General features: G+C 36.2%; 1 protein-coding gene across 2 annotated transcripts in view; it reads left to right on the top strand.

The window, feature by feature from the left end:
* NSL1 (NSL1 component of MIS12 kinetochore complex) overlaps positions 1 to 18,687 on the top strand; it is a 41,672-nt gene that overhangs the window by 4,450 nt on the left and 18,535 nt on the right. For both annotated transcript variants that reach the window (XM_057726972.1, XM_057726973.1), the window contains exons 3-4: positions 5,687 to 5,817; positions 7,421 to 7,475. In XM_057726972.1, coding sequence (XP_057582955.1) covers positions 5,687 to 5,817; positions 7,421 to 7,475 — 186 coding nt within the window. The remainder of the gene's footprint in view (positions 1 to 5,686; positions 5,818 to 7,420; positions 7,476 to 18,687) is intronic.

Here is an 18,687-nt window from a genome sequence, read left to right as displayed (position 1 = left end):
GACAGCCAGGAAATTACTGCTAGTTTTATTTTGAATGCTAATTCTTAATCCCCATTTTCAGTGTCACTTCTTTTAAAATTCCTTTAGTGGAAGAGTTCCTTTACTGGAAAAAAGACACAACTAATCTAGAAGACTATTGAGATTATAAGCTGAGGCAAACAACATAGTGGTTACCGTGATCTTTTATATATGCTATCTGCCGTTCCCAATAAGACTTTCATCTGATTAATCTTCAAAAGCACCTTTCAATAGCTTATTGGAAAAATACTGTAGAACAGATGAAGAAACAGGGAATTCCTATGCTTAGTACTTTATAAACCAAGTTGTATCTTTACAAGTGATCCTTTGAGTAGATAGTGAAGTACGGTTAGAAATGTGGAGTTAAACTATAAAAGTACCATGTAAAGGATGAGGTCAAAATTTGTAGAAACCTCCTTAAAAAAATGAGCAGACTAGATTGTACACTAACTAATGATGTTGACATATCTAAAGAAATCAAAGTTTTAATAGAAAATGGTCAGTGTACTAAAAAAATTTAGTAGAAAAAGAATGATCAGTGTGGGAAGAGAGACAGAATTCTCCAGCAATGTCCAGGAGAAGGGCTGCCCTAACAGGAGGAGCGGAGTGCCTTGTTGATCCCGACAGTGATAGTACAGAGATCTGACCAGCATAGATTGATATCACTGCTGGCTGTTTAGATTAACCACTTATACCCTTGAGCTTATTCCAAGCCCATCAAGTAATTCTCTGTGGCTATAATTTTTCTCCTCAATATTAAGATAATTCTTTACCCAGGAGACTTCACTATCTAATCCTTGGCGTTATTATAGTTATCTCTTCAGAATCACCAAAGTTCACTTTCCAGTTTATGTATTAAAGTGGAAAAAATAACATCAGATTTTCCAAATATTATTGGAGTGATTGCCAGTTAGTGGGGGAGAGGCAGGGTATCAGAATCACCTAGCAGTATTTCCGAACTACACAGCCTCTACTGTGTGTTTATCTGACTCTTGTTCTGTGAAGTCATTTTGGAATTGCTTTATTATTTGATCCAGACTGCCTTTAGCAATGTGATTCATCAATTTATAGATTAACATATGTATTTTCTGACAGGTCAGCAGCCTGGGTGCATGGCCAAAGTATGGATATTCTGTATCCCTTTTTCCCCTTTTAAGTCTGAGGGGAAATAGTTGAGGATACTACACTTTTACCTTCTTTCATGGGCATTTGATAAATGCCACACACTATGCCTAATTCCAGGAAGTAGATGAAAGGATATGGTCCTTACCATTTAGGAACTCATCATTAACGTCAGGAAGTGGACAAAGAATCAATATTACTTTTCAGGAAGTGGAAGAAGACCTAACACAGTAGGTTGTTGTTAAATTAAATGCATTTAATAAGAGTGTGCTGGACAGAAAGGAGTAGGAAGGACATTTGAAGCAAAGAAAAAAGCATATACAAAGGCACAGAGGAGTGATATGTTTGGAAAATGTCAGAAGTGAATTGGGAAAACTAATGACAGATATAGCCAGAAAGAAATTGGGACTAGATCACAAAAAGCCCTGTTGGATATACTGAGGAATCTATACTTTATCCTGTAGGAAATAGGAAGCTGGTGAAGGTTTTTAAAGTAAAATTACAGTAGTCCCCTCTTACCTGAGGGGATGTGTTCCAGAATGCCCAGTGGATGCCTGAAATCTCAGGTAGTACTGAACCCTATATATACTATGTGTTTGTTTTTTTTTTGTTTTTACTTTTATTGAAGTATAGTTGATTTACAATGTGTTAATTTCTTCTGTACAGCAAAGTGACTCAGTAATACATATATGTATATTCTTTTTCATATTCTTTTCCATTATGGTTTGTCACAGAATATTGAATATAGTTCCCTGTGTTATACAGTATGACCTGTTCTCTATCCATCCTATACATACCTGTGTTAAAGTTTAGTTTAGAAATTAGGCATAACGAGGTTACCAACAATAACTAATAATAAAATAGAACAATTATAATAATATACCGTAATTAAGTTATGTGAATGTGGTCTCTCTCCCTCACTCTCAGAATATCTTGTACAAATTTAATGCCTTTTCCATCTTAACTGAGAACTTATGCACTGTGTCTGTAACTTTTGCTGTTTGAGGTGCGACAATAAAGCTAGAAGAAATTTCTTTTTCCTTCACAATTTCGTGGGTAGGTTTATTCTTACCATAGATCTTAGCAACCTCCGCATTGAATTTTTTTTCCTTTCCTTATTAAGTTGCAAATGTTCACCTTTTCACTTAATGGAAGCACTTTACAGCTTCTCTTTGCTGCATTTGAATTGCAGCATCACAATTCTTGTGTTTTGGAGCCATTATTAAGTAAAATAAAGGTTACTTGAAACGCAATACTGCAACAGTGGATCTGATGACCAGGGTGGCTACCAAGTGCTTAATGGGCAGGATAGGCTGGACAAAGGGATGATTCATGTCCTGGGTGGGATGGAGCAGGACCAAGTGAGATTTCATCTTGCTACTCAGAATGGTGCACAGTTTATTGACAAAACTTATGAATTGTTTATTTCTGGAATTTTCCATTTAATATTTTCATACTGTGGTTGACCATGGGTAACTGAAACTGTGGAACGTGAAACCGCAGATAAGGGTGCACTACTATAACAAGAAAAAGTTTGTGTTTTAGAAAGCTAACTGCTGGCTGTGTCGGGGACGAACTGGAGAAGAGAGAAATTCAAGGGAGAACCTCTAAGACCTTAGGAGGTTATTGCAGTAATACAGCAAAAGATGGTGAAGACCTACCCTAAGAAAGGAGAGAAAAAGATGGGTTTGAGAGATGGCTAGCAGATAGAATTAATAGGATTTGTGTCTGCTCTAATACATAGAATCAATAAGTAAGCTTCACAAGGGCAGAGGTCACTTTTGTTCACTGAGATCACTGTACAAATGAGTGAACAAATGAAAGAATATAGAAGTGAAATCAACTTCCTCGCTGCCTCTGTACTCTGTAAGGACTTGAATTCAGCAAGCTGGACCTGACACATTTAAGAATTAAAAGATAAGTTCCTTGAGAGCAGGGATTATATATTTTTTTCTCATCACTCTGTTTTCAGTACTTGGCATGTTAGATTAAGGACAAGTTCCCTGCTCAAATTTATACGTTTCAGTTTTGTAGCTTTATCAGTAGGTGGCGCTAAGAAACCATTTCCTTCTCTACATAGACGATTTAGCTGGGAGACTTGTTTTTCTTAACTGATTGCGAAATAGTAACAATATTCCTTTCAGGCTAGTGGTTGAACTTTTTAAATGATAAAATATAAGGAAGGCTACTCATTTAAATGAGTATTCAAAGTTAAGAAATGACTCTATCTTATAATAGTCTCAAGTAATTTAGTTGGACTCAGTGAATATTTGTTTCGTGAATGAAAGATCATACACAATGTACCTCATTAATCTTTACCTGATATGTATATTTATGCTGCTGTATATGTCCGCAGTGTCTCAGAATGTTCCAAAAATACGTAACATGTTTTAGACTTCTTCCTAATGAAGCTCTACTCAATAAAATAAATAGCTGTGTTTCTATCATAGACTTTGACATAGCAGAACACATTTGATGCAAGACCAGTTATGCTGAGGACATAGCTCTTTAGTATTTTTAACTACGAGTATTTAATATTTGCTACTTTTTAAAAGATTTTTAAAGTAAGGTCGATGTATTCCCTGCATTCATTTTATCTGGGGTGCTTAATTTCTGGGCCCCATTCCAGAGACCTCTACTGAGAATCAGAATTTCTGCACTTCTTACAAAAGAGTCTGTACTGTATGATTTCATTTATATAGAATTCTAGGAAATGAAAACTAGAATACAGTGACAAAAATTTGATTAGTGGTTGCCTGGCGATAGAGAACAGCTGAGGGGAGCAAGAGGGAGAGATTACAAGGGAGCGTGAGGGAACTTTTAGGTGTGATGGTTATGTTCATTATCTTTTATTTTTAATACTTTATTATGTATTTAAATGACATGCCAAGTGTGTTCCAAATAAGCAGCATATGCACTTTCTTTTAAAAGCTAATGGATCATTTACAAAAACTGAACATATACTAAGCCACAAAAAAGTTATATTACAGAAAAGCCAAAATTGTACATATTGTGATATTAGATCACAATACAATAATAGCCATTAATAACAAATGTTGAAAGATAATTATTTAGAATAAACAATGCATGGCTCATTAACATGGATCAAGGGGGATTACTGGTTGTTTACAAGGCAATGCTAATGAGAATATGTTATTAAATATTTGATACAAGCTCTATGTCCATAAACTCTGGCTTAAATTCAGAAGATGGGATGAATTAGCAACTACATAGGCAGGGCAATAACATCAATAACACTAGGGCAATTCACCTATGATATTTATGGCCAGATACTGGGTGTGAATATATATGTTCATTATCTTGACTGTGGTGGTGGTTTCAAGGGTATACACATATGTCAAAACTTGTCAAATTGTATACTTGTATACTTTAAATATGTGCAGTTCACTGTATGACAATTATACCTCAATAAAGCTGTTTTATAAAAAGTGGGAAAAAAAAAGTCTACACTCTGACAAGTTCCCCAGGTGATTATTCATTCTCCCAGAGTGAGAATCAGTACAGTTGACTCTTGAACAACACAGGTTTGAACTGCAAGGGTCCACTTATACAGGTTTTTTTTTCACCAAATACATACTACAGTACAACACCGTTTGTAGTTGATTGAATCCACAGATGTGGAAACTATAAAGTTTCCACAGAGGGTAAACTATAGTTACGCTTGGATTTTTGATGGCATCAAGGGTCAGTGCCCCTAACCACCACGTTGTTCAAGGGTCAATTGTATTTTAAAACATAAGAGAGCAACTGATAAGATAGTTTTAGCCAAATCAGAGAAACTCTAAAGTCTTACTTTTTCCTACTATTTATCCAGTTGTGCCTGTTTCAGATCTAGCTACTCCACTCACTGCTGCTGTCACAGCCTTGGTTCAGCACACGGTAAAGTGAAAACTTGTTAGCATCACTGATGTTAAATGCTTTATAGTGTGGCTCTTTTATATATTATCATCCTTCTTTCCTTATACTTTATCCTGCAACCATTTAGAACTTTTTCTGTTTCCCAAAGACTCTTTGATCTTGCAGTTACAGTTTCCTCTGCCTCAAGTGCTTCTCCCTATTATTTTTTTCCCTGCCTTTGTTATGCAGTGGATTTACACTTATATTTCAAGATCCAACTCAAATGTTACTTTCTCTTTAAAGTCTTAAATTCCCAAGGCAGCGTTAGTGTTCCATTGTTCTTTGTCCTGATGGCATTCTGTTCATACCTCTGCTGCATGTATTAAGTTATTTTGCAGCTATCTGCCTGTTTCTTCCAGTGAACTGTGAGCTCTCAGAGAACAGGAATTATGTTATGTTCATTTCTGTATTTCTCTTATTTAAGCTTGCCTTCCCATAGGGGTCAGTAAGTAATTGACTGTTCAATGAATAAATAAATCAGTCACCAAAGTGGGGCGTGCATTAACTTGCCATATTTGTTTTCCTTAAGTTTTTTGTTTTCTAAATTTGGTTTATTTATATTACATTTTCATATAGAATATAAACAATGTATTTTAAGGAATTTTTTGATATTTTTTCTTTGAAATAGATTCTGATATCAAAGTCCTTGAAGACCAGTTTGATGAAATCATAGTCGATATAGCCACAAAACGTAAGCAGTATCCCAGAAAGATCCTTGAATGTGTCATCAAAATCATAAAAGCAAAACAAGAAATCCTGGTAAGATGATTTACCTTTAAAATAGTAAACTTTATGTAATGTCTGTTTTACTACAATTAAAAAATTAAGGTATAAGATCCAAGTGGAGATAAATGACATTTTCTTTGTCTTTCCTGCCTCAGTTACTACTGTTTTTCTGTTGTAAAACTTCCCTCTTCTAGGTTTTGAATACAACTGATAATAAAATAAAATACAATTTGAAGATGAAAGATTGACAGTGACTTAATTCTGAGACCAGGAAGGAAAAAGTGATTTAGTTTTTAAGTCTTTTCCTTTTATCTCTCGTTTGTGTTTGGCACCTAATTTGTATATGTTTCTGTATTTTCGAAGACCCTTTAGTTAAATCGATGATGAAGAACTGACTACCTGTTTATAGCACTGAAATTTGCTTTGTGAATTATGTAATTTGTTTTGCCCCAAAAATCATGATGAGGCAGAAGTAGGTTTGCTGGGAATGGCATTGCCTCTGGAGTGAGACATACATGTTGCTTTCAGTTGTGCTTTACTGTTTTTCCTTAGTTTCTGAAGTTAGCACACTTTCACATATAAATTTTCCGGTTGCTTTCCTTTCAGGAAATTTTCAGGAATTGCTTTAGAGAGTGAAGGCAGGTACTTTATCTAAAACAATTTTAGTATCATTTTATGAGAACAAATAGTTATAAGCAAAATTTTTCAGTTTTTTCTTCCATAGAAGTCAGTCCTGCAAGAAATACCCCACTCCATCTCCCTCATCCACTTTAAAGTTTCCTCTGGAAAAATATTCAAAATACATTTATTTTCCATTAGCTCTCTCCCTGTTGCTACCCTTCCTCCCCTCCAACCCCACAAAACCTGGTAGTCAGTATTGCATAAAAGAAAGGAAGTTGGCCAGCCTAGGTGGGGTACTACTGTGGAAGTTTAAAAATTGATGCAAAATGGGTGGGCTGAGGATACTAAAGACAGCTTTTTTTAAAAAACAACAGCGACAAAACAAACCAAAAAACCTTTTTGGCTCCTGCTGCTTTGGGCAAGAGAAAGAAGAGACATTTTCCTCTTTCTTTTCCCTGAATTGTAGATCCTGTTCTTTTTCTTTTGTGTGTGTGTGTGTGTGTGTGTGTGTGTGTAGATCCTATTCTTATAGTTCTGCTACCACAGTCCCAGTGTATCACAGGATATGTACATAGGCATCAGTGTGCTATAACTTTTTAAAACAGTTTCTGTGGGGATATGAGTTCTGAGTTCTAACCATTTGTCTTAAACTTTTGAAAAACAGTCCATTCATAATTTGGAAGCTGTCTTATACTTTATAAACACAAGATTCAGTCTCTTTGCCTTTAATTTGCTTGATTGCTTTTGTTATGCTTTTTTATGTTGCTATGTCTTAGTGTATTCAGTAGGTGGCAATACTATAAAAGGTATAATTCAGACTTAGTTTGATCTTTTCTTTTCTCCTCCCTCCCCTACAGGATCTAATTTGGGTTTTGTTATTGTTGTTGTTTTGTGTTTTTGGAGGGGGATTGCAAAAGAATGGTACTAGTGACTAGTATTTGCTTCCATTAGCTGAAGAAAATGTTTGTATGAGTGACTAAGTTGTTAAATTAAATCTGTTTTAATTTATGTTTAGAAGCAGTACCACCCTGTTGTGCATCAATTGGACCTAAAATATGACCCTGATGCAGGTGAGCTATTTATGGTAGAAGTGAAGCATGAGCTTGTAATTTTTAGAAGTTCCTGATATTCTTTTAAAGGTTTCATCATCAAGGATATCTTCCCTCTGATGCTCTGACTCACTTCCAGTCATCAGTGTTTAGCTCTTTTTTTCACTTAGGATTGTGAGGACCTGCTCTAAACCTACTGACTCAGAATCTCCAGGGCTAGGACCCAGGAATTTGAACCTTTATTAAGCAGTCTCTTGACCTAGACTATTATAATGCCTTGTTTGTCTCTAACTTCTATTATAATACCCTCCCATCTCTAATGATATCATACTACCCATTTTTTGCATTACAGCCAAAGTTATACTATTAAAGCACTCATGATGTCTCTCCTCAGTGTGATAACCATCATTGGTTTCTCATCATTTATGGAATAAAATCCAATAAAAATGTGATGTTGAGCTTAAGAAGAGATGTGTACACTTGTTATGCCTTTGAACTCAATTCTGTTTCCACTTAGGTACATCCTCCAAAACAGAAAGAAATAAAATTAATACAAACTTTGTAAATCTAGCAATAGAACTAACAGTGCTAAAAATATGGATCATATATATTTTTAAATGGCTCTATTCTTACATTTAAAAATTTGTAACAGTTTTCCTAAGAGATCTTTTGGAATTTGCCTTTGGCATACAAAAGTTCTGTTTCTGAAGTATTAGTAAAACAGGTAAGGTCCTGATTTATTTGTATGGGGTTTCTGTACTTATGGCTTTGAGTACCTTACCTTTGTTGAATTCTGATTTACTTTCTAACACATCCCCTTGCCCTTCCTAAGTGTCCCAAGCTAATGGGATAAACTGAGTGGGGGAAGTAAAGATACTCTGAAATTGGTTAAAATCACAGCACTCACTGTATTTGACAATAAAAATCGACCTAGGACCTAACAGTTAATTGTCTTGGTTCACCAAAAAGAGTTAGTTGCCAAAATGCAGTTGTTGACATATACTTGTTTTGGTTTTGAACAACATAAAAATAGTAATTGAAACTTGTGGTATCACAATATACTCATTACTTTTTAGCTATAGTTAATTCTCCTCCTAAGAAACTTGGTAACCTTTTTATCTTAGGAGGGAAAACAGGTTTACTTAAACGATCCTTTGAAGGTCTATATGATTTTCTTACTACCGTTGCAGTTATGTAGTATTGGTAGAAAAGTCTTCGTCAAATGATTCTGACTTTACACGTAAGCAAAGGAGTAATTATTAATAGAATCTACCTTTTGGATAAATTTTGAGATTTTGTCATTATACCTTTTCATAATGCTTATAAGCTTAGAATAGCAAGAGCTCTTTAAGCACAGCAAAATTAACTTACAGTTTTATTAGCTGGATGTCCTTGGGCAAGTCAGCTGACTTCAAGCCTCAGCTTCTTTATGGCGAATTCTAGATTTGGAGCCTAATGCTGTAGGTGTGAATTCCAGCTCTCACTAAATATTACAGAAATGTCCTACCTACTTATTGAGGTTGTTATGAATCACATGAGATAAGGGGCTCTATAGACTGTAACTAAAATACATAAGTAGTAGTTTATAAGGAGATGCTATGTAATATAACCCTGTTATAAATCCAGTCCCATTTATAGTGGTACATGTTATAGTACTACATAGCTCATAATTCGTTCAACTGATAAAATCATATGAAATTAATTAAAATGGCGTAGGAGGAAAGTAGAAAGCATAAATTTGTATAGAACCTAAAAATCTGAATAAATTGCATGGGAAAACTTTTTTTTTAATAAATTTATTTATTTATTTATTGGCTGTGTTGGGTCTTCGTTGCTGCACATGGGCTTTCTCTAGTTGCAGCGAGTGGGGGGTACTCTTCATTGTGGTGCGAGGGCTCCTCATTTCTGTGGCTTCTCTTGTTGCAGAGCACAGGTTCTAGGTGTGCGGGCTTCAGTAGTTGTGTCACATGGGCTCAGTAGTTGTGGCTTACGGGCTCTAGAGCACAGGCCCAATAGTTGTGGCGCACTGGCTTAGTTGCTCTGTGGCATGTGGGACCTTCCCAGAGCAGGGATCGAACCTGTGTCCCCTACATTGGCAGACGGATTCTTAACCACTGTGCCACCTAGTAAGTCCCCATGGGAAAACTTTTGGGGGAACTTCTTGGAAGTTTTTCTGTTTGTTTGTTATTAGAATATTAAGTGACATCAAGTTCATTTGAAAGCTGACACTTTCCGCAACCGAAAGGTTGTCTGGTTTTCAAAACACATTACTTAAGCAATGTGTATAACAATGATTTGGCATAGTTATGTTAGGTACTTTAGGGGATATGGAGATAAAGAAGACAGATTCTTCCCATAAAAGAGCTTTTGTCTGAGTAGAAATAAGAGATGAACATAAAACAGGATTCTTTCATGCCCTCCTACTGGTTCTTTTCTCAGTTTTCCCCATCTGAGTAAGCGGCACCTTCACCTACATACTGCTTTAATCAGAAGTCAACCTTGATTCATTCTTCTCCTGAACTCTTCATATACCATCCATCAATCAATCCTACAAATTATCCCTTCCAAATGTAATCTCACGTTCATCCACTTCTCTTCACCTCTCTGTTACCACCTCTAATCTGGGTCACCATCACTCTAGCCAAGATGTCTAGACATGCTTTTCTGAAGGTCTTCCATTTCTTGTTTTCTTCTAATACATTGCATATACATCAGGCATTGTTCATTTTTAAGAAAATTCTTTGAAATATTTCAGACATATAGAAAACATGGAGTATAAAATGATGAGCATCTTTGTACCTACCACTTACTTTTAACCGCTATTCATAGTTTGCCAAACTTGGGTCAGACCTTCTTAGGAATTAAAAGATATGGAAACACTTGAAACTTTCTTTGTATCCTTCTATCATCCAATTCCACTCCCTCTTACTTTAGAAGTAACCACTGTTCTCAAGCTTAGTGGATCCTTCCTATCCATGTTTTTATGCTTTTGCTCTATAGATGTATCCATAAACAATGTATGGCATTTGTTTTAAAATTCTACATAAATTGTATCATACCAGTCATATCATTCTACTACTTATATTTTCCCCCTCAATATTGTATACATACATCTCTCTTTATTTATTTAGTTTCTATATAATATTCCTGAGTATAAATACACCACGATTAATCCATTGGTCTACTGAGGGACACTTAGTTTCTTTTTTCTTTCTTTCTTTTTTTTTTTTTTTTTTCTACTGTTATATACAGTATTACAGTGAATGTTTCTGTGTCCTTGTAAAGTGTAAATATGCCACAGATTTTCTGGGGTAGGTTACTGGAAGCAGAATTTCTAGGTCCACAGCGTTTGTCTCTGTTCAGCTTTATTACATTTGAGCTTTACTCTCTCTCCAAAGTAGTCGTATCAGTTTACTGTCCCACGAGCAGTGTTTGAAAGTTCTTGCTTCTTTACATTTTGCCAGCATTATTACTGTCACGCTTTCTGTATTTTTTCCCCCCAATTTGATGGGCATTCAGTAATATTTAAAGTGAGATGGAGCATCCTTTCTTATGTTTTTTGACCCTAAAATTTCTTCTGTGAGTTGCCTATTTATATTCTTTGCCCATTTTTTGGTTGGGTTATTTGAACTTTCCTTATTCATTTCTAAGAATCATATACCCAGGCATATGTACATCTACACATGCACATACACATTATGAATTTTTGTGTTATAAGCACTGTAAGTATTTGCTCTCAATTTTTGGCTTGTCTTATAACTTTATTTATAGTGATCTTATATGTACATAACTTTTAGTGTAGTCAGATTTACCAAAGTTTTTCCATTATAAATGCTCTTTCAGTGTCTTTAAGAAATCCTCTATCTAAATGACATGAAGATCCTTTGTTATTTTATTTATAGACTTCTGATTATCATGTTTGTAGGTCCTGAGTCCAACCGAATTTTTTAAAAAATTTTATAAGGAAGGGATCTAATTTCTACCGTACTGTTAGCCAATTGTTGTAACGTCATTTATTTAATAGTCCATCTCTTTTCCACTGCTTTGTTATATCACTCTCTAATATACTAAGCTTCCATATATTTAGGGGTCTGTTTCTGGGCTCTTTCTCTCTCTTTTTTTTTGGCCGTGCTGAGCAGTTTGCGGACTCTTAGTTCCCTGAGCAGGGATTGAACCTGGGCCCTCAGCAGTGAAAGCAGAGTCCTAACCACTGGACCACCAGGGAATTCCCCCTGGAGTCTCACTAGCTGTCTCTGCACCATTACCACACTCTTTAAGTTTCTGTAACTTAAAATGTCTTGATACCTTGCAATTTTTTCTAAATTTTGTTGCCTATTCTTGGCCCTTTACTCTTCCATAAGAATTATTAGGTTCAACTTGTAAAATTGCTTGAAAAATCTTATGGGGATTTGATTGGAATTGCATTTAATTTATAGGTAAATTTGGAGAAAAGTGCCACATTTACAATACATATCTTCCCGTTTGTGAACATATTATATCTTATTTTGGGTTTTTCAAAATGTCTTCCAATGGTGTTTTATAAACATCTGTAATAAAGATGTTTATAAGAGTGCTGTGTGCTTGCTATGTTGAGAACAGTATTATTTAATGGAATGGATCTGATAAGATATTCTGTAATGCATGTAGAGAAGTATTTTAAAACATGTATAATAAGGTAGTTTTAAGCAAAAAATGGTATTTCATAAATTTCTCCATATAGGTTTTGCACATCTTTTATTTGTTCCTAAATACCTTTTTGTAGCTATTATAAATGGTAACATATGGGACTACACATTGTAATTGAATATTCCTGATGTTTAGGAACACCATCGATTTTTATTTGCTGAACTTTTTTTTTTAAGAACTTTTATTGAGATACAGTTAACAGACAAACAGCATATATTTAGAGTGTACAATTTGGTATCCCAATCTCCCAATTCATTCTCCCCCAACCCTCCCCGCTTTCCCCACTTGGTGTCCATGTGTTTGTTCTCTACACCTGTGTCTCTATTTCTGCCTTGCATTTCCTCTTTCATAGTTGTTAGCATTTGCCTTATGTATTGAGGTGCTCCTATATTGGGTGCATATATATTTATAATTGTTATCTCTTCTTCTTGAATTGATCCTATGATCTTTATGTAGTGTCCTTTCTTGTCTCTTGTAACATTTTTTATTTTAAAGTCTATTTTATCCGATATGAGTATCGCTACTCCAGCTTTCTTTTGATTTCCATTTGCATGGAATATCTTTTTCCATCCCCTCACTTTCCGTCTGTATGTGTCCCTAGGTCTGAAGTGGGTCTCTTGTAGACAGCATATAGAAAGGTCTTGTTTTTGTATCCATTCAGCCAGTCTGTGTCTTCTGGTTAGTGCATTTAGTCCATTTACATTCAAGGTAATTGTCGATATGTATGTTCCTATTACCATTTTCTTAATTGTTTTGTTGTTGTTTTTGTAGGTCCTTTTCTTCTCTTATGTTTCCTGCTTAGAGAAGTTCCTTTAGCATTTGTTGTAGGGCTGGTTTGGTGGTGCTGAATTCTCTTAGCTGTTGCTTGTCTGGAAAGCTTTTGATTTCTGCATCGAATCTGAATGAGATCCTTGCTGGGTAGAGTATTCTTGGTTGTAGGTTCTTCCCTTTCATCACTTGAAATATATCATGCCACTCCCTTCTGGCTTGCAGAGTTTCTACTGAGAAATCAGTTGTTAACCTGATGGGAGTTCCCTTGTATGTTATTCGTTGTTTTTCCCTTGTTGCTTTTAATAACATTTCTCTGTCTTTAATTTTTGTCAACTTGACTACTATATGTCTTGGCATGTTTCTCCTTGGGTTTATCCTGCCTGGGACTCTCTGTGCTTCCTGGACTTGGGTAGCTATTTCCTTTCCCATGTTAGGGAAGTTTTCAACTATAGTCTCTTCCAGTATTTTCTCAGGTCCTTTCTCTCATCTCCTTCTGGGACCCCTATAATGCGAATGTTGGTGCATTTCACATTGTCCCAGAGGTCTCTTAGGCTGTCTTCAGTTCTTTTCATTCTTTTTTCTTTATTCTTTTCTGCATCAGTGATGATCACCATTCTGTCTTCCAGGTCACTTATTTGCCCTTCTGCCTCAGTTAATCTGCTATTGGTTCCTTCTAGTGTATTTTTCATTTCAGTTATTGTGTTGCATATCTCTGTTTGTTTGCTCTTTACTTCTTCTAGGTCTTTGGTAAACTTTTCGATCTTTGCATCCAGTCTGTTTTCAAAGTCCTGGATCATCTTCACTATCATTATTCTGAATTCTTTTTCTGGAAGGGTGCCTATCTCCTCTTCATTTAGTTGTTTTTCTGGGGTTTTATCCTGTCCCTTCATCTATACAAAGTCCTCTGCTTTTTCATTTTCTCTGTCTTTCTGTGGCTGTGGTTTTCAGTTCCACAAGACAGAATACTGCTGATACTGCTTGATACTGCTGTCTGCCTCTTGTGGAGGAAGCTATCTAGGAGGCTTGTGCTTGCTTCCTGATGGGAGGGACGGATGGTGGGTAGGGCTGGGTGGGTGGAGCTCAGTAAAGCTTTAATCTGATTTGGTGGGCGGAGCTCAGTAAGACTTTAATCTGCTTGTCTGCTAATGGGTGGGGCTGTGTTCACACCTTGTTGGTTGTTTGGCCTGGGGCCACCTAGTGCTGGAGCCCACAGGCTCTTTGGTGGGGCTAATGGCGGACTCTGGGAGGGCTCACACCCATAAGCACTTCCCAAAACCCCTGCTGCCCGTGCCCCTGCCTCCTCGGTGAGCCACAGCTGCCCCCCCACCTCTGCAGGCAACCCTCCAACACCAGCAGGTAGGTCTGGTTCAGTCTCCTGTGGGGTCACTGCTCCTTCCTCCTGGGTCCTGGTGAGCACATTTTTCTGTGTGCCCTCCAAGAGTGGAGTCTCTGTTTTCCCCAGTCCTGTGGAGGTCCTGCAATCAAATCCTGCTGGCTTTCAAAGTCTGATTCTCTGGGGATTCCACCTCCTGTTGCTGGACTCCCAGGTTGGGAAGCCTGATGTGGGGCTCAGAATCCTCAGTTTAGCGGGTGGATTTCTGCAGTATAACTGTTCTCCAGTTTTTGTCACCCACCCAGCATTTATGGGATTTGATTTTAATGCGATTGCGCCCCTCCTACCATTTCATTGCGGCTTTTCCTTTGTCTCTGGATGTGGGGTGTCTTTTTTGGTGAGTTCCAGTGTCTTTCTGTCGATGGTTGTTCAGTAGTTAGTTGTTATTCCGGTGCTCTTGCAAGAGGGAGTGAGTGCACGTCCTCCTACTCCGCCATCTTAATCCTATCTCCCCCTGAACTCTTATTAGTTCTAATGGATTACCTGGTTTCAACTCGATTTTTTTAAATGTAGATCATTATCATTTGCAAGTAATGCTGGGTTTTATCTTTTTCCTAACTTTATGCATCTTCTATTTTTTCCTTATTATTACATTGATTAGAACCTCCAGTATAACGTTAATAGTAGTAATGATAGTGGTCATGATATTTTAAAATTATGCATAAATGTTTAATTTCATTGAACGCTTCTTTTGCATCAGCTGAAATCATATACTTTTTAAATTAAATTTATTTATTTATTTATTTATTTATTTATTGGCTGCGTTGGGTCTTCATTGCTGCACACGGGCTTTCTGTAGTTGCTGCGAGCGGGGCTACTCTTCATTGTGGTGCGCAGGCTCCTCATTGTAGTGGCTTCTCGTTGTTGAGCAAGAGCCCTAGGCGCATGCCTTCAGTAGTTGCGGCACATGGGCTCAGTAGTTGTGGCTCACGGGCTCTAGAGCACAGGCTCAATAGTTGTGGCACACGGGCTTAGTTGCTCCATGGCATGTGGAATCTTCCCAGACCAGGGACTGAACCCCTGTCTCCTGCATTGGCAGGCGGATTCTTAACCACTGTGCCACCAGGGAAGTCCCATAGGATTTTTCATCATTCATGAAATTCCCTTGTGCCCCTAGATCATATGCTTTTTGTCTCTAACTCTGTTAATATGGTGAGTTAAAGTTGACGAATTTTTTTCTGATGGTTATCTTTATATTCATAAACGCCACTTATTCATTAGTATATTTTTTCTTTTATATACTTGAATTAAATTTACCTATACTTTATACCTGTATTTTATTTATTCTATTAACCTATATTATATTTGCATCTATAGTCACACAAAAAATAAACGTGGTTTTTTTTTTTATTAATTTATTTAATTTATTTTTGGCTGCATTGGGTCTTTGTTGCTGTATGCAGGCTTTCTGTAGTTATGGTGAATGGGGGCTACTCTTTGGTGCACGGGCTTTTCAGTGTGCGGACTTCTTAGTGCAGTGGTTTCTCGTTGCAGAGCATGGGCTCTAGGCACGTGGGCTTCAGTAGTTGCAGCATGTGGGTTCAGTAGTTGTGGTTCACAGGCTTAGTTGCCCCTAGGCTTGTGGGATCTTCCCTGACCTGGTATTGAACCTGTGTCCCCTCCATTGTCAGGTGGGCTCTTAACCACTGCGCCACCAGGGAAGTCCCTAAACATATATTTTAAAACCTATTGTCCCTTTCCAATTTTGTCATTAAGATTATGCTGCCCTCATAAAACAGTTTCTGAACGTTAAAGGTTTTTTGTTCTTTGAAGAGTTGGTAAGATACATGTATAAAACTGCCTGAGCCTAGTATATGTATGAGAGTAAGTTTGTCTTAATTGATTTAGTATACTTAATGGTTATTGATTTCTTCAGATTTTTAATTTTTCTTAAATCAATTTTGGTAATATTTGTTTGGAAGATAGTCTGTTTCATCCATGTGCTCAATATATTGTTATGAAACTGTTTATGGTAGTTGCTTATAATTAAAAAGATTTCTGTTCCACATGTTTATTTCTTAATGTTGTTTGTTTTTGCTTTCTCTTTTTTCTTGATATTTTGCTCTACATTTCTTTGTTTTTAATTGGTCTTTCCAGAGAGTCAGCTTTTAATTTTGCTGAGTTTCTCTGTTGTTTTTTACTTTTCAGGTTCCTTGAGTTCTGATCTTATCTTTAGTGTGGTCTTCCTGCTTTCTTGAGTTTTCTCTGTTATTTTTAGCTTCTTGAGTTACAAAATTAGCTTACTTCAGTCTTATTTTTTTTAGTCTTATTTTTTAATAAGTATGTTTAAGGCTACAGCTTTATCTCTAAGTCCTGCTTTAGTCATATCCTCGAGACTTGACATATAGAACGTTCATAGTTCAGCTCTGAATATTTTTTCATTTCCAAATATATGAGTTTTACTATTTTCCCTCTTTTTTTGCAATCTATCATGTTGATAGAGTTTTCTTTATTCTATTTTCCTTTTTTTCTGGTTTGCAAGCTACATGCTATGCTTCTTTTCCTTTAGTGTTACTTGTTAAGTTTCAGCATACTATAATTCTAAAATTGTCGAACACAGTTGGGAGTTATACAGTATTTCAAGTCCCATCCTGGAGGAGACAAGGACTTTATCCACTGAATAAGACACCCCCTCCCCCACATTTCCTTCTTGGTTGTGTCTAGAAGTTCTTTTCTTGTTAAAAAAACACTAATAGTTACTACATTTTTTGTGCAAAATGTTCCAAAGTCTGCGATTGTCATGCCTTCCTTCTAGGTTTACTACTCTTGTTGATGGGTTCCTTAGGTACTTTGAGTAAAAGTCTGTAGACTGTGTTAGTTTTTATTTCATCCTTGCTCTTGAATTTTGCTTTGTTTACTTTCATTTACCATATGAAATATATGGCATCATTATCTTTGACTTATTTTTTTCTAGTGGTTTTATTCAGGTACAATTCATATACTGTCCCAATTCACCCATTTAAAGTGTGTATCTCGATATTCACAGAGTTATGCAGCCATCACCATAATTAATTTTTAAACATTTTTGTCACTTCAAAAAGAAACCCCATACTCCTTGGCCATTCTCCCCCAGTCTCTCATCCCTCTCCCCTGGCCCTAGGCAGCCACTAATCTGCTTTCTGTCTCTATAGATTTGACTATTCTAGACATTTAATATAAATTATATCATGTAATATGTCATCCTTTAAGAATGGCTTCTTTGAATTAGCATAATGTTTTCAAGGTCTATGTTGTAGCATGTATCAGTATTTCTTTTTATTGCCAAATAATATTCTATTGATATTTTTATGGACATACCACATTTTATTTATCCATTTGTCAGTATGTAGATAATTTTGAGTTGTTTCTACTTTTGGTTGTTATGAATAATGCTACCCTTTTTGTATAAGTTATTGTGTGGACATATGGTTTCAGTTCTCTTGAGTATATATACCTAGGAATGAGATTGCTAGATCTCATGGGAACTCTGTGTTTAGAGGAACTGCTGAACAGTTTTCCAAAGTGGCTGCACTTTGGAAAACATTCATATTTCCACCAGCAGTATTCCAATTTCTCCACATCCTCATCAACTCTTGTTATTGTCTGGCTTTTTGATTATAGCCTTCCTAGTGGGTGGGAAGTGATATCTCATTGTGATTTTTGATTTGCATTTCTCCAATGACTGATAATGAAAAGCATCTTTTCATGTGCTTGTTGACCATTTGTATATCTTCTTTGGGGAAATGTCTTTTCAAATCCTTTGACCATGTTTTAGTTGAGTTATTTATCTTTTATTGTTTAGTTGTAATGGTTCTTTATATGTTTCCAGAGACTAATCCATTATCAGATATATGATCTGAAAATATTTTCTCCCATTCTTTGGGTTGTCTTTTCAATTTCTTGATCATGTCCATTGAAGTACAAAAGTTGTAAATTTTGATAAATCCAATTTATATTTTTCCTTTGGTTCCTTGTGCTTTTGGTGTCATATCTCAGAAACCGCTGCCTAATATGAGGCCATGAAGATTTATATTTACATGTTCTTTCAAGAGCTTTATAGTTTTAGCTCTTATATTTAGGTCTTTGATTCATCTTGAGTTAATTTTTGTATATGGTGTGAGGTAGGAGTCCAATTTCATTCTTTTGTATGTCTCTGTCCATTTGTTTCAGCACCATCTGTTGAAAAGTCTATTCTTTACCTCATTGAATGGTGTTGGCACCCTTGGAAATCAGTTAACTGTAATGTGTGGGTTTATTTCTGGATGTACAGTTCTATTTCATTGATCCGTATATCTGTCCTTAGGCTACTACCACACTGTCTTGATTATTACAGCTTTGCAGTATGTTTTGAAATCAGGGTGTGTAAGTCTTCCAACTCTGTTATTTTTTTTCCAAGATTGTTTG

This window comes from Hippopotamus amphibius, chromosome 3 (genome assembly GCF_030028045.1).
Source record: "Hippopotamus amphibius kiboko isolate mHipAmp2 chromosome 3, mHipAmp2.hap2, whole genome shotgun sequence".
NCBI classification, from domain to species: domain Eukaryota; kingdom Metazoa; phylum Chordata; class Mammalia; order Artiodactyla; family Hippopotamidae; genus Hippopotamus; species Hippopotamus amphibius.
The sequence above is the reverse complement of the archived record's forward strand: the minus strand, read 5'-3'. Positions and strand labels throughout refer to the sequence as shown.